This window comes from Triticum urartu, chromosome 5A, assembly GCF_056163025.1.
Source record: "Triticum urartu cultivar PI428250 chromosome 5A, HENAU_Tu73, whole genome shotgun sequence".
NCBI classification, from domain to species: Eukaryota; Viridiplantae; Streptophyta; class Magnoliopsida; order Poales; family Poaceae; genus Triticum; species Triticum urartu.
Genome location: NC_141877.1, coordinates 598,417,560 through 598,430,622, shown reverse-complemented (window position 1 = coordinate 598,430,622; position 13,063 = coordinate 598,417,560). Strand labels below are relative to the sequence as shown.

General features: G+C 43.7%; 2 protein-coding genes across 5 annotated transcripts; both read right to left on the bottom strand.

The window, feature by feature from the left end:
- Window positions 1-2,993: 2,993 nt before the first annotated feature.
- Window positions 2,994-8,552, bottom strand: LOC147973218 (protein ACCELERATED CELL DEATH 6-like). Of its 2 annotated transcripts, XM_087521967.1 has the most exons (6): window positions 8,416-8,552; window positions 6,770-6,878; window positions 6,150-6,638; window positions 5,511-6,043; window positions 3,571-5,389; window positions 2,994-3,220 (listed from the first exon to the last, which is right to left on the bottom strand). In XM_087521967.1, exons 1-5 carry the CDS (start codon window positions 8,416-8,418, stop codon window positions 4,595-4,597), a joined length of 1,929 nt encoding a protein of 642 aa, XP_087378093.1. In that variant the 5' UTR covers window positions 8,419-8,552; the 3' UTR covers window positions 2,994-3,220; window positions 3,571-4,594. The 2 variants fall into 2 exon arrangements, with proteins under 2 accessions (XP_087378093.1, XP_087378092.1); XM_087521966.1 differs by lacking the exon at window positions 8,416-8,552 and having other exon boundaries at window positions 6,770-8,123.
- LOC147973217 (uncharacterized) lies at window positions 2,994-11,619 on the bottom strand. Of its 3 annotated transcripts, XR_015602817.1 has the most exons (4): window positions 11,310-11,619; window positions 8,416-10,866; window positions 3,571-4,034; window positions 2,994-3,220 (listed from the first exon to the last, which is right to left on the bottom strand). XR_015602817.1 is itself a non-coding variant. In XM_087521965.1 (2 exons), the coding sequence occupies exon 2, from the start codon at window positions 10,760-10,762 to the stop codon at window positions 8,597-8,599; it is 2,166 nt and encodes a 721-aa protein (XP_087378091.1). In that variant the 5' UTR covers window positions 10,763-10,866; window positions 11,310-11,619; the 3' UTR covers window positions 8,272-8,596. The 3 variants fall into 3 exon arrangements, 1 of the variants encoding a protein (XP_087378091.1); XR_015602818.1 differs by lacking the exon at window positions 3,571-4,034; XM_087521965.1 differs by lacking the exons at window positions 2,994-3,220; window positions 3,571-4,034 and having other exon boundaries at window positions 8,272-10,866.
- Window positions 11,620-13,063: the final 1,444 nt, after the last annotated feature.

The following is a 13,063-nucleotide window of genomic DNA, read 5'->3' as shown; positions in this document are numbered from 1 at the left end:
GCTTTTTTTTTACTTTTCCTTCTATTTAGAAATATTCTAAATATATCTATTATGAAAATCACTTTGCATAAAGAATTGCACAAAGTAAATCATGTACTTAAAAATGTTAAACGTGCATTGAAAATATTCTAGGTGTATATTAGAAATGTACAATGTTTATGGGAAAAAGTAGATATCAAACCATATAAATGAAAAAAACAAAATAATATATTTGAAATATTTTAAACATGTATATAAATAAGTTCATGATGTGTACAAAAAATATACAATCTATATAGAAAAAGCAGACATAAAAAATACTAGTTTTCAGAAATGTTAACCATTTGGAAAATGTTAAGCTTTTATAAACAATGTTCCTGATGTATGCAAAAAGTGTACCTTGTTTATAAGAAAATTAGACATATAAATATAAGTTTGAAAAAAATGTTAATCATGTATTTGGAAACTGTTAAACGTGTATTAAAAATGTTCGTGATCTATACAGAAAATTTTGCAAACGTGTATGGAAAATGTAAACATAAAAAATATATGTTGGAAAAAATGTTAATCATGTATTTAAAAAAATGTTCGTGCAGTATATAAAAATGTTTATGACCATAAACAATGTTCATCGTGTATTTGAAAATTGTTGGTCATGTATTCAAAAATTTGTTCATAGCATGTACTTTAAGCACAAATATACATAGTGCATTTGAGAAATGTACAACGTGTATCCACAAGATGGTTCACGTGTACTACAAAAATGTATATAGTGCACTAAAAAATTTTGATATGTGTTATATAAAAGGAAACTGAAATATGACGAAGGAAAAAGAGAACCAAGGAAGAAACAAAAGAAAAGAAAAACCAGAGAAAACAGGTGAAAAAAATGGAAACAAATGAAACAAAAAATGGAGAAACCCGGGAAAAGAGACAAAAAATCAAGAAAAATAAAAAGAAAGAAAAACCAATAAAACAAAGAAAATAATAGACGGAAAAATATTTAAAACGGCTAAATACGAAGGAAACTCATGAAATAACAATAAAACTGGATTAAAACAAAGAAAAAAATAAAAGGGAAGAAAAGTTGTGAAGAAACAGAGAAAACAAAAAATGAAAAGTAAAAAATGAAAAGAAGGCAAAAACGAAATGAACTAGCGAAGCTAACGCATAGAGCGACTCAGCAACAGCATCCGAGCGAATAAACCCACCAAAAGTGTCATGGACCGTTGCTCTCCGTCGTGGTGCCCCTCCCAGGCGGCCTTCCACTGGGCGGACCTCGAGAACGGCGCGCGGTGGAGCCTGGGAGCCTTAGTTCGACGACTTCCTCGCCCTGGCGTGCCCGGTGCGTGCTAGCCTGGGAGCTCCCCCTGCTCCGGAGGGGTCCCGGTGTCCATTCCCATGGATGATGACCCTGCAAAGGCTAGTGGTAGTCTGGCACAAGCGGCGCCTGCCGCGCCCATGCTTCAATTGAGGGGGTGCATCGTTGTGCCCCACCGAGGAGAGTCGTCGTTCGCTCGTCGGCTCGGCTCTTGCCTTTGTTGCGGCATGAGCTGCCGCCGTCGGCCGCCTATCTCGGCAGAAAACCGCCTCTCCCATGGACATGTTCGACTAGGGATGCCTTGCTGCATGGGCGTGTGGACGCATGCGTAGTGGGCCTGTCTTTGCTACTATGGTTGCATAGCCTGTCTTTACTACTACTGTTGATACCATACCTGTTATCATATATGCTTAGTATAGATATGCTAGAGTCCCATCAATGACCCTACATCCATGTCCGTCTGCCATGCTATATAATATCAAACCGTGATCCCTTTAGGCGATGATCAAACATATGCCCTATACTGTGTATCTTATATGTTACTTCGGTGGACCCCGGACTTCGGTGGCCTACGACATGGAGCAAGATGGACTACAACGAGATGCCGACGAAGACAAAGACTATTATGACTTTATATTACATACACTATACATGAAGCATGTTCATACTAAAGTCGGGTCGGCTCGAAGAGCACCCGTGAGTGATTCACTGTGGCGGCTGGCTGCTGGCGGTAGGATTCGTCTTTTTGTTTCTCAAGTTACGTGTTGGATCTGGATAAAAAAAACGACATGCTATGCACATGTTTTTTAGGGTAACATGGTATGCACATGTTGTACAAGTGTAATTGGGTTTTCTCAGATTTTATTGAACACTAGCAAGATGCCTATGCGTTGCACGGAACATCAAGATGCATTTATATGACTAGTTTATCTTGTGAGAGAAAAGGATGAATGAGGGGAGGCCTTATTTACAATGTGGAGAGGGGTGTGGGTATTTTTTAGCAAAATTGCCATAGTTTCCTTCTTATCCGTCAGATATAAAATCAGACGGCCTATACTGCAGGATGACAGGCACACCATCATCACCAACTCTATTTTTTACTCTCTCCGTCCGAAAATATTTGTCATCAAAATGGATAGAAAGAGGTGTATATATAACTAAAATACATCTAGATATATTTTCTTTTATTCATTTTGATGACAAGTATTTCTGGACGAAGGGAGTATAAGAGTAGAGATAACGACGTTGTGGGCTGTCACAAGCTCCTTCCTTTACCCGACCTCGACTGGGCTGCAGTGATGACAAGGCCAACACGTTTCAACACCACATCAATCTTAAACCTAAAATGCTAAGGCCTTGTTTGGAGAGCCTCCACTCCACAACTCCACTTCCGGAGTTAATGGAACTGCAGTTGAAAACTACGAAGCGGTTATTTTCTGACTCCATAGTTTCTGGAATTTCGTGGAGCTGGTGAAATTTCGAACATGCCTTAAATCTAGCACTTCAGTTCCGAAAGGATAGACTCAGTGCTAGAAGCTCCCATACCAGGTGGTGTAGGGAAGGACCTCATGGCACAAATGGGGAGTACTTCACCATTGCGTCATGCATGTCCTCCTATCGCTCTAGTTCCAACACCAAAATAAATCATTCATGCATAATGCCCTGGATAAATGACACTGGAATTCCTTCCAAATTACGGCCCCAAAAATGCCATTATGCTCATTTTTGCCCATTTCAGTTGAATGATGTAGTATTTCACACTGTATTTCTGTATGGCCCAAAGTGCCCCATATTTCACACTGATCTCGTTCATCCAACACTGCTCAAAACTTCTTCTCCACCGCTGCTAATCTTCCTTCAACCGTTGGACCGTATCCCCACTGAATAGTCATCGCAAGCATGCCATGACAATATACCAACCTGTGAAGAAGATAATCTGATCAGGGTGAACTACAATAACTGGACACATCAAGAAGCAACTTACGTCCATATAGTATTGTTGAGCAAAACATATATTGTTGCAGTATCTTAAGCAAGGAAATCTACTCCCTCCGTTCCTAAATATAAGTACTACATAGTACATACGGAAAGTATGTCTATATATATCCGTATGTAGTCCGTATTGGAATCTCTAAAAAGACTTATATTTATGAATGGAGGGAGTAGTACATTCACAAAATGTAATAAGTATGAAACAGATATATCAAGGACTAGAACATCAACGAATGTGTGAAAAGTGCATGATGTTATATGAAACATTATTCACTCACCATCTCGCCAGCTGCAGATCTTTCTAGTTTCAACAACCTTCATGTCGGAGCTGAAGGTTCTTGAGCGTCCAACATTTAACCACAATACATATTCATAACCGCCCGAAAACTTGAAAAGGCTATACCTGGCCTGTAAGGTTGTAATACTGCACACATTATGGAGAAAATATTTTTTTCATTCCAAACTCTCATTCTAGCCCCTCCAACAGTATGTTGCTCACAGTGTCAGCATCAGCTGTTTGGAAGGCATTGTCAACTCATGTAGCCTCTTCTCCATCAATGGTGCAACCAACACAAGATGTGTCTTTGAATCAGGCACCCATCCCTTGTCTAGCATTTCATCTAGAAACTTACACGCCTCACTCTTAAAGGCTTCTTTGATGAGGCCATAAATGATAATGTTATAAATTCTAGGGCTTGTCATTCCATCTATATTTACCATTTTTAGTAAACTTCCCGAAATCCTGCGGAGTAACAAAAATATGGGCATGTCAAGGACTAACAGTTCAGATGTCTCTTGGTCAGAAACAAAGCCATAATCTACCATTTTGTTGAACAACAGAGCAGCATGAAGAATTGTCTCCTTGGCGAGGAAACAACAGAAAAGAACATTGTATGCATAGCTGTTCAATAGACACCGTTCCATCAGCATCTGTGCAAGGAGAAGCGACATATCCTTATCCTTCTTCAAACGGAGTGGTGCATGGATATTGGATAATTGTGTTTTAAGTGGAAAATGTACAACAAGTGCCGGTGAAAACAGCTAGTGAACGCATTCTGATCGGGTCACGGATCATTGCAGCCATACAACCCCCTTGAATTGGTATATCAAAGCGCCTCGCTGGTAAGGCTGTAACCTCTTTTGCAGTGATATTTGAAAACTCCGGCAGCTTCTTGGATACGCTCCATGTGCCACAAACCTTCTACCAGCTGTGAGAAAGATTCTGAATTAAGTAGTACCAAATTACTAACCTGGTTTTATTTTAGCACCCAGTAGTATACTTTTCTAATTTGGATGCTGCTCCTAGGAGAGGAGAGCAGAGGAAGGCGCCGGCGCAGGTGCCCCAGGATGCCTCGCCTCTCTGGCGGCTTGTTCACTCAAGATAGAGACTGCGACGAAACCGGCAATCGCTACGTAATTTGTTGCCATGAAAAGAATCAGGTGGGGTGCGTAAGCGCGGGCGACTGGATACTGCTGCTTGAGACGCCTCCCGAGGACGTTGTGCCTTCCTTTCACGACGGTGCACCAGAGAGCCTTCCAAAGTGTGCAGGCCGACACCGGCACGATCAAAGTTACGACCGTGCCATATAGTAGGGCGAAGCCGATGTATATGACGTGGTAGATGATGCGGTAGAGCGCCTCCGTGCTTGTCACTGCAGCGAGAGCTGCGTAGAAGGCAATAAACATGCTGACCAGCGACACCCATATGCAGTGCAGCGCCGCCGCGAAGCTCTTCCACGACCCCGCAGAGCGCGACGCCTTCCCGAAGACGAGAAGGACCACCGCGAGCACGGAGGTGACCAGGGCAAAGCTGTCAAGGATCAGGAAGAATTGGAAGAGGATCTTCTCCTGTAGCACCGCCATGCCCTTGAAGACCCTCTTGTCGGGTGCCGTGTCATCAGCTTGCTCATAGGAACCCGGCACGTTGTTGGCGGCGGTGAAGGTCACAGTGGCGATGAGCACGCCGACCACTGCGAGGCTGTCGGACATCTTCTCAATCCCTTGTGCTATGTCGCGGCCCCTCCATTGCTCTACATGGTCCCGCCTCTGAGGACGAGATTGTGCTCCGAACGTGGCCAGCGTCACCACCAAGGCCAACTGCACCGTACTCGTAAACTTTAGTCCAACAATGTTCATATAGACAACCGAATTAATTAACGACGGATGTTAGTTGATGCAGACTCCAAGCAATGGCTGTTCTCAATGAGTATATGCTTACCATGGAGAAGAAACTGGTCGATCTAGCTGCGAGATCCAACGGCGTCTGGCCTTCGTTGTTCATGACGTCGGCACACAATTCACCACGCCACATCAAGGCCTCCACGGCGCTGGGCGCGCATGCGGCCACCGCGAGGTGGAGCGGCGTATTGCCATCCTCATCATGTGTGTTGAGGAGGCTGCGGAGCGTCGGCTTCTTCATGGCAAGCGACACGACCCTGGTGTGGCCTCCCCTGGCAGCGGCGTGCAAGAAGGTCCCGCCGCGGTCGTCCCGGAGCTCGGCGGCATCGGGGCAGGCCTTCATCAGCGCCTCAGCCACATGGGCATGGCCCATTCCCGCCGCCACATGGAGAGCGGAGAGGCCGGCTGAGTCCCGCATGCGCACAGCGTGCGGCGCGACCCGCAGGATGGCACATACGACGGAGCGGTCACCGTCAGACGAAGCGAAATGGAGCGGAGTGCTGCCAGTGCCATCAGCTTTGCTTGCCAGGGATGGGCCAGATGGCTTCCAATCCAGTAGTAGGCTGACCATTTCTGACAATGCTCAGATGGTACAGATATATCAGTCAAGGGTTGACAAATCTGCATAAACTTTCAGAGTCCACTACAAACACCAAGGAGGAACTCGTCGCTAGCTGACCTGAGCCCTGGAAGACTGCAGCGTGCAGAGCATTCTGCGAGCTCGGGCCAGCAGCCGACGCGTCGCTGCATCTGGTCGTTATTGCCCTGACGGCGGGTGCCGACTTGCTCATCACTGCCAAGTACAGCGGCGACAAGCCAGCGTTGTTAACCTCAGAGGCCAGCCCTGGCGCTGTGGAGACCATAGCCTCAACTGCCGTGCCATGGCCGAGCCTTGCCGCTAGATGCAGGGCCGTGTCCCCAGCCTCGTTCTTGCAGCACAAGATGCTCTGGTCTCCAGTGTCCATAGCGAGCTGGACGAGGAGAGACACAGCCATCTCATGGCCAGCCCTCGCCGCACAGTGCAGCGGCGTGTCCAGAGCCGAGTTGGGGGAAGAGAGTAAGCTCTTGTCCCCGAAGCTGGCGTAGAGCTTCCGGATCAGCTCGTCGTGCCCTTGATCTGCGGCTAAATGAAAAACATTGTTCCTCTCTGCGCTGACCTGGTGTATACCTGAGAGTAACGATGCAAACATATGGGTTCCCACGCATTTTGAATGAAATTCCATTGGAAATGTCAACTCACTGGGTACCAAAATCAATTCAAAAAACTCTCAACTGTGTGTAAGGAACGAGCAGCCTTACCAGAGTTTAGTTGCAGAAGCAGCGCCATGGCTTCCTCCTTTTTGCCTCCGCACACGGCAAGGTACAGCTCGGAGCTCATCAGGCCGTCATCGCCAGGACCCGCACTGAGCTGGATGGAGTGATGACGGCGATCCATCAACTAATCCAGACGGATCAAGCTCGCGGTCACCAACCTGTACTGTAAGCACTGAACTAGAGAAGGTGCGTACAGGGGCTACGCGACCCAGATGTACTAATATATCGTTTGCCAGATTAACCTCGCGTGCGATCCAGCGAATGACTTAGTCGAGAAGATTGTACCGGGTTCAGAGTCAGAGAGCGGCGTGGATGCATGGTGTGGGGCAGCAAGATTCGTGGGCGCAAAAGAATTTAGGCTAGCTAAGATGGAGTGTGAAGTTGGCTTCGGACCTTTGGTATATTGTTTGATCCATGTGATTGATCAGCCACCAGCAAGTTACACTAAGCCAGCAGATTGATTACGTGCAGACTTGGGTTAGGTAGATTAATTCCCTGTTGTCTCCAGATTAACACAATAATCAAAGCACACAGTATAACTTTAACCTTTCTCGACCCTCGTGCCTAAACTAATTTTCTTCCTCGCAAACGTAGGGTGAAGTGCTTCTGCTTTGCTGGTTGATCCCTTCCTAAGATCCCATGCATGCTTAATAAGGCCCCGTAAACATAGGACGGGGAAAAGTGCAGGAATTGCAAGTCATGACTTGTAGATTCCTACATGATTCTAAATTGCAGGAATTATACAACATAGTTGTTTGGATGCTCCACAGGAATTTTGCAGAAATTGTTTCTTTAGAAGAGACAGAAAAGGAGAGATAAAGACACATGTTGCATTGGACTTCTCAAAGGAAGTGAAAAAAATGAGGTTTGAGCAAGTATTTAGAATCCTAAAAAAATAGTATAAAGTAAAGGAAAAATTCCTATAGGAATTTTCAAAGCTAATCCTACAATCCAAAGGGCACATAGAAAAAATTTCCTATAGGATTCCATTACTACGAAATTCCTGCAAAATTCCTTCATTCCAAACGGGGCCTAAGAAGCGAGATGGGAGAATTTATTTTTCTTGCTTCATGTGAAAAATCTGGCACTGACAGTGTCTTTTTCCTTGAGGGACGCGCATGCGTGATGGAGAAAAGAGGCCAGCTATTCATCAAGTCGCCCGAAATTTCTGTGTGCCAGTGGATTTTCACTGTATTTCCATATAGCCCAAAGTGCCCTTTATTTCACACTGCGCTCGTTTATCCAACACTGTTCAAAACTTCTTCTCCTCTGCTGCTATCTTCCTTCCACCACCGTACCGTCTTCCCGCTGAGCAGACGACACAATCACGCCATGGCACCATACCTACCTGTGAAGAAGATATTCTGATCAGGATGAAATACCATCCCGATCAGAATATCTTCTTCGCAGGGACTTATGTCCACATATAGTATTGTTCAGCAAAACATATATATGTTTGCAGTATCTTAAGCAAGGAAATTTTGAACTAAAGCCACGACACATTTTTTTGGATCAGAGGGAGTACGTTCACAAAATGTAATAAGTATAGACCAAATATATAGAGCACTAGACTACAACATCAACGAATGTGTGAAAACTGCATGATGTTATAAAGAACATTAGTCACTCACCATCTTGCCAGCTGCAGATATTCCTAGTTTCAACAACCTTCATATCAGCGCTGAAGTTGCTTGAGCATCCAACATTTAGTCTCAACACATATTCGTAACCGCCTGAAAACTTGAAAAGTCTCTCCCTGGCCTGTAATACTACCGCACACTATATGGAGAAATAGTGTTTTGTTCAAGACTCTCATTCTAGACCCTCCAACAGTATATTGCTTACAGTGTCATCATCAGCTGTTTGGAAGGAATTGTCAACTTCTCTAGGCTCATCTCCATCAACTGTCCCAACTAACACACGATGTGTCTTGGAATCAGGTACCCATCCCTTGTCTAGCATTTGATCCAAAAACTTACATGCCTCACTTTTGAAGCCTTCTTTGATAAGGCCATAAATGATAATGTTATAAATTCTAGGGCTTGCCATTCCATCTATACTTGCCACTTTCAGTAAACTTTTTGAAACCCTGCTTAGTAACGAAAACACGGCCATATCAGGGACTAATAGTTCAAATGTCTCTTGGTCAGGAACAAAGCCATCATTCACCATTTTGTTGAACAACAGAGCAGCCTCAAGAATTGTCTCCTTGGTAAGGAAACAACGCACAAGAACATTGTATGTGTAGCTGTCCAATAGACAACCTTCCATCAGCATCTGTGCAAGGAGAAGCAACAGATCCTTCTCCTTCTTCAAATGCAGTAGTGCATGGATAATTGTGTTATAAGTTGAAAATGCACAAGAAGTGCCAGTGCAAACAGCTAGTGAACGCATTCTGATTGCGTCACGTATCATTCCAGCCATACAACTCACTTGGATTAGTATATCAAGCGCTTCATTGGTAAGGCTGCAACCTCTTTTGCAGTGATATTTAAAAACTTCAACAGCTTCTTTGATCCGCTCCATGTGGCACAGACCTTCTACCAGTTGCGAGAAAGAATCTGAATTCAGTACCAAATTGCTAACACTGGCTCTTCTGAACATATCTAGGGCAGTCCTGTACAAACCTAACTGACAGTAACAAGATACAACAGAAGAATAAGTACTCTCATCAGCTGTAAAAGAAGAAACTGTCATTCTACCAATAAGCTCAGATGCTCCTCTAATGTTCCCTTGTTTGCAGAACTGGGTGATAACTATGTTCCATGAGCGACAATCAACCAGCCCCCTTGCGCGAAATTTCTCAAGATAGCTAACTAAATCTCGCAAGGTGCCTGTTTTACATAACTCTCTCAACAGTACATTATACGGTTCTGTTTCTGCGACATCATTTACCTCAAGAAAACTCACAGCTTTGTGGAACTGGGATAATGTACAGTAGCAATCTACAACATTCACATACGTATTTGTCATCGGTGCATGACCTGACGCTGTCATTTCTTTAAATGCTGTGACAGCATCATCCAATAGTTGGTTCTCACACAAACATTTAATCAAGGCACTATACAAATGTAGGTCCAACTGAAGGCTATCTTGTTTCAGCATTTGATGCAATTTACTTGCCTCCTTGGGTTTATTGAACTTACAAAATAGGGGCAGCACTTGAACATAAAAGCAGCTATCAGGGATGCATCTCAGCTGCATCATCTTCTCAAAGAGTTCTATCGATTCATCTGCTCTGCCGTGAGAACAAAGTGCTGTTATGAGTATCTTGAAAGTACGGCTATTAGGGGTACACCTTTTCTTGCTCATCCTGTCAAACTGAATCAATGCCAGGTCTAATTTACCAGCTTCACACAACACCTCAATTAACCAATTCAAGGTTTCCACATCAGGAAGGACCCCAGCCTTCACAATCTCCATGTATGCCCGAATGAATGGTCGCAAACCCCTCCCTTCCTTGACTAAACCACACAGCACAGCATTGCAAGATGACACTGAGATCTTGAGCTTCCCAGAGCAAGCATTCTGAATCACCAGCAAGGCTTCATCGTAACGGTTCTTATTGCTCAGGAACTGAACTAAATCGTTCAAGATTTTGTCCAATATAGGGGCATTCAATTTAATCATCTCCTTTAGGAGGCTGTCCATCTCATCACAGTTCCCAACAACACCGAGCTTGGAGATCATGCAGGCATATGTGTCAGCCGTATGAGCGAATATCCTCTGACTTGATGCCCATTTAAATATCCGAAGGGCCAAGTTCAAATCTGAAGTAGAATCAAGAACACGGGTCAGTATCTCTGGCCGGAGATTGTTGTTCTTGAGCGACCGGATTGCAGATTCGAACTCAGTGGACCCCGCTGTACCCCCAGAAGCACGAGAAGCAGGCAAATCCGAGCAAGAACAGTATGTTAGCCTGCTCGACAGCAGGCGCAGTCTTGAAAACCGTATGCAAGATGCAGCCTTAAGAGCCATGGAGGCAACTACATGATTACAGAATCATTCTATGCTGCCAAGGCGCAACTCATGGAGTCATATTAGGATTAGAATGTTCAAGAAAACTGCAAGCCTGTGATCCCCTGAAATAAAAACAAGAAAAACAAAATGAAACCAGGAACACTTGTGGTCGCATCCCAAAAACTACAGCTACCGGTAGAAGTATTTCTGATGTAAATACAGGATCATTTAACTATGGATGAGTGGATCAAGAAAGGAGCAGGCCGCGGCATAATTCTGCATAAGTAAGGCATTTTCACTAAGCATTTCATGGTGTTGAAGGAATCAGTCACACACACGGGACAAATCTTATGAGGTGTGGCCACTGCTATGCAATAACAGTGTTAATATATGTACATCAGGTTTAGTTCGCACCATTAGTAAGCTCCACAAAGGCAACAATTCCCACTCACAAGGAGGTATTCTATTAATGAACGCTGCATTGGTGCATTGACTGAATGAAAAAAAAAAGGAAAACTCAGATATCAACGGCAGAGAGCTAGAGAAGAGGAACCGCATCCCGCACCTGCCGTGCCGCCTGGTCGCGTGCCCTGCTTTGCCGCTCTACCGCGGCAGCCCGGCGAGCGCTGAGCGCACGCCACGCCGCCTTGCCGTGCCGCACTCGCCTGGGTCCTGCTGGCTACGCGGGGCGATACCCGCGAGGGAACGAAGCTTAGATTGTGCTGCCGGAGTAGATTGGAAGGTCCGGGTGAGAGCCGAGGCGTGCGGCGGCGGACGGGCTCGGATCCGGCGGCGAAGTTTGACGGTGGCGCAGAGGGGGCAGTGGAGAGACAAAGAGGAGAGCAGAGATGCCCCAGCTCGGCCTTGTGGGCCGCGGCCCAGTTAGAGCCCCGCGCCGGTAAATGTACAACTTGACAACCGAAGACTTAGCCCTCAAAAAAAAAGACAACCGAAGACTTCTCAACAACAAAAACTTGACAACCGAAGAGTTCTAAAAAATTCCCTACAAAAAGAGTTCTCAAAAACAAAAACTTGAAAACCGAAGAAGAACCGGATTTTTAAGAATCTGACGTCACTTTTTTAAGCATGGAAAATCGAACCTTTTTATGACATCATGGAAAAATAGGTTATCGTGAGGATGAAAATTTCTATAGCAAAGCACGGCAAAAAGAAACTTGTATAATGAGTATAATTGATACATGCAATGAGATATTTTTTAATAATTTGGGAAAATCTATTAGATAGTTTTCAAATAGAGATCTCTCGAACAAAAGAGTGTCGCACATTTAAGATGCCAACGGGTTCATTTTTTCTACTTTACTTTTTACAACACTAGTTATCAGCTCAATTAGGAGCTTTCACGTGGTAATGACTGTTAGGCAAACCTAAAAATAGTTTAGGGAGTAAGCATATGTTGTGGATAAGTTCAACCTATGTAAAACCATGCAATCCATAAATCAAATATTGCAATGATTTTTTTTTTGCTCATGATTGATGTGTGAACTATCATTTTGTGTATATCATATTTATTTTTGCATCATCCTTGTGGCTTATGCGTCAAGCGTTGAGAGTAGAGAAAATAAAATGAAACTAGTTGTACTTATCTTATGTATAACGATTGTATGCGTCCCTAACTATATAAATAATACATCATTGGTTACAGTTAAAAGGAAAATTAATGCTTAGTCCAAAATAATATATTAGTTTTTTTTCCTTACTTAGTTTAGCAAAAGAGCAATTTGATAAAAGAGATTTTTTTAGTAGAACTTTGTTGACTTCGAGTTTTAGCCTTATCCACATGTAAAGCATGTATATGCAACTTGGATAAATCCATCTGGCTAGCTTTTTTATATATACAACTTGTTATTTTGTAGATGGGAAAATATGGAATTCGTATATTTGTTTTCATGTGGTTGTTAAATAGTAAAGTGTCAAATTCGTCATTTTTATAATCTCAAGTAAGGTTTCAAATTTTGATTTGAATTTTTGTGACAACATACATTGCTCGAGATAAAAAATGACAAATTTGACCCTGTACTATATAGTGACAAATTTGACATTTTTTAATCTCGAGCAAGGTTTCAATTTTTGATTTGAATTTTTGTGACAACATACATTGATGTGTCAATGCCCTAATTTTTTCCCATATCTTTCGAACATTTTTGAATGTGCAACAGTGACCGGTGCACTGGGTAGCACCAATTGCCCCGGTGCAGATACATCTCGGGAACGTATCTGGTGCACTGGGGTAATTGGTTCTACCGATGCACTGGACCGTTGCACATTCAAAAATGTTCAAAAAAAATCAGTGCATTGGCA

What these genes read in the sequence shown, in the direction of transcription:
- LOC147973218 (XM_087521966.1), bottom strand. Translation starts at nt 6,905, where the DNA reads ATGGATCGCCGTCATCACTCCATCCAGCTCAGTGCGGGTCCTGGCGAT. An exon ending in GCTTCTGCAACTAAACTCTG is followed by an intron (nt 6,639 to 6,769) that starts GTAAGGCTGCTC and finishes CGTTACTCTCAG; the next exon opens with GTATACACCAGGTCAGCGCA. An exon ending in CGACCAGTTTCTTCTCCATG is followed by an intron (nt 5,390 to 5,510) that starts GTAAGCATATAC and finishes AGTACGGTGCAG; the next exon opens with TTGGCCTTGGTGGTGACGCT.
- LOC147973217 (XM_087521965.1), bottom strand. Translation starts at nt 10,762, where the DNA reads ATGGCTCTTAAGGCTGCATCTTGCATACGGTTTTCAAGACTGCGCCTG.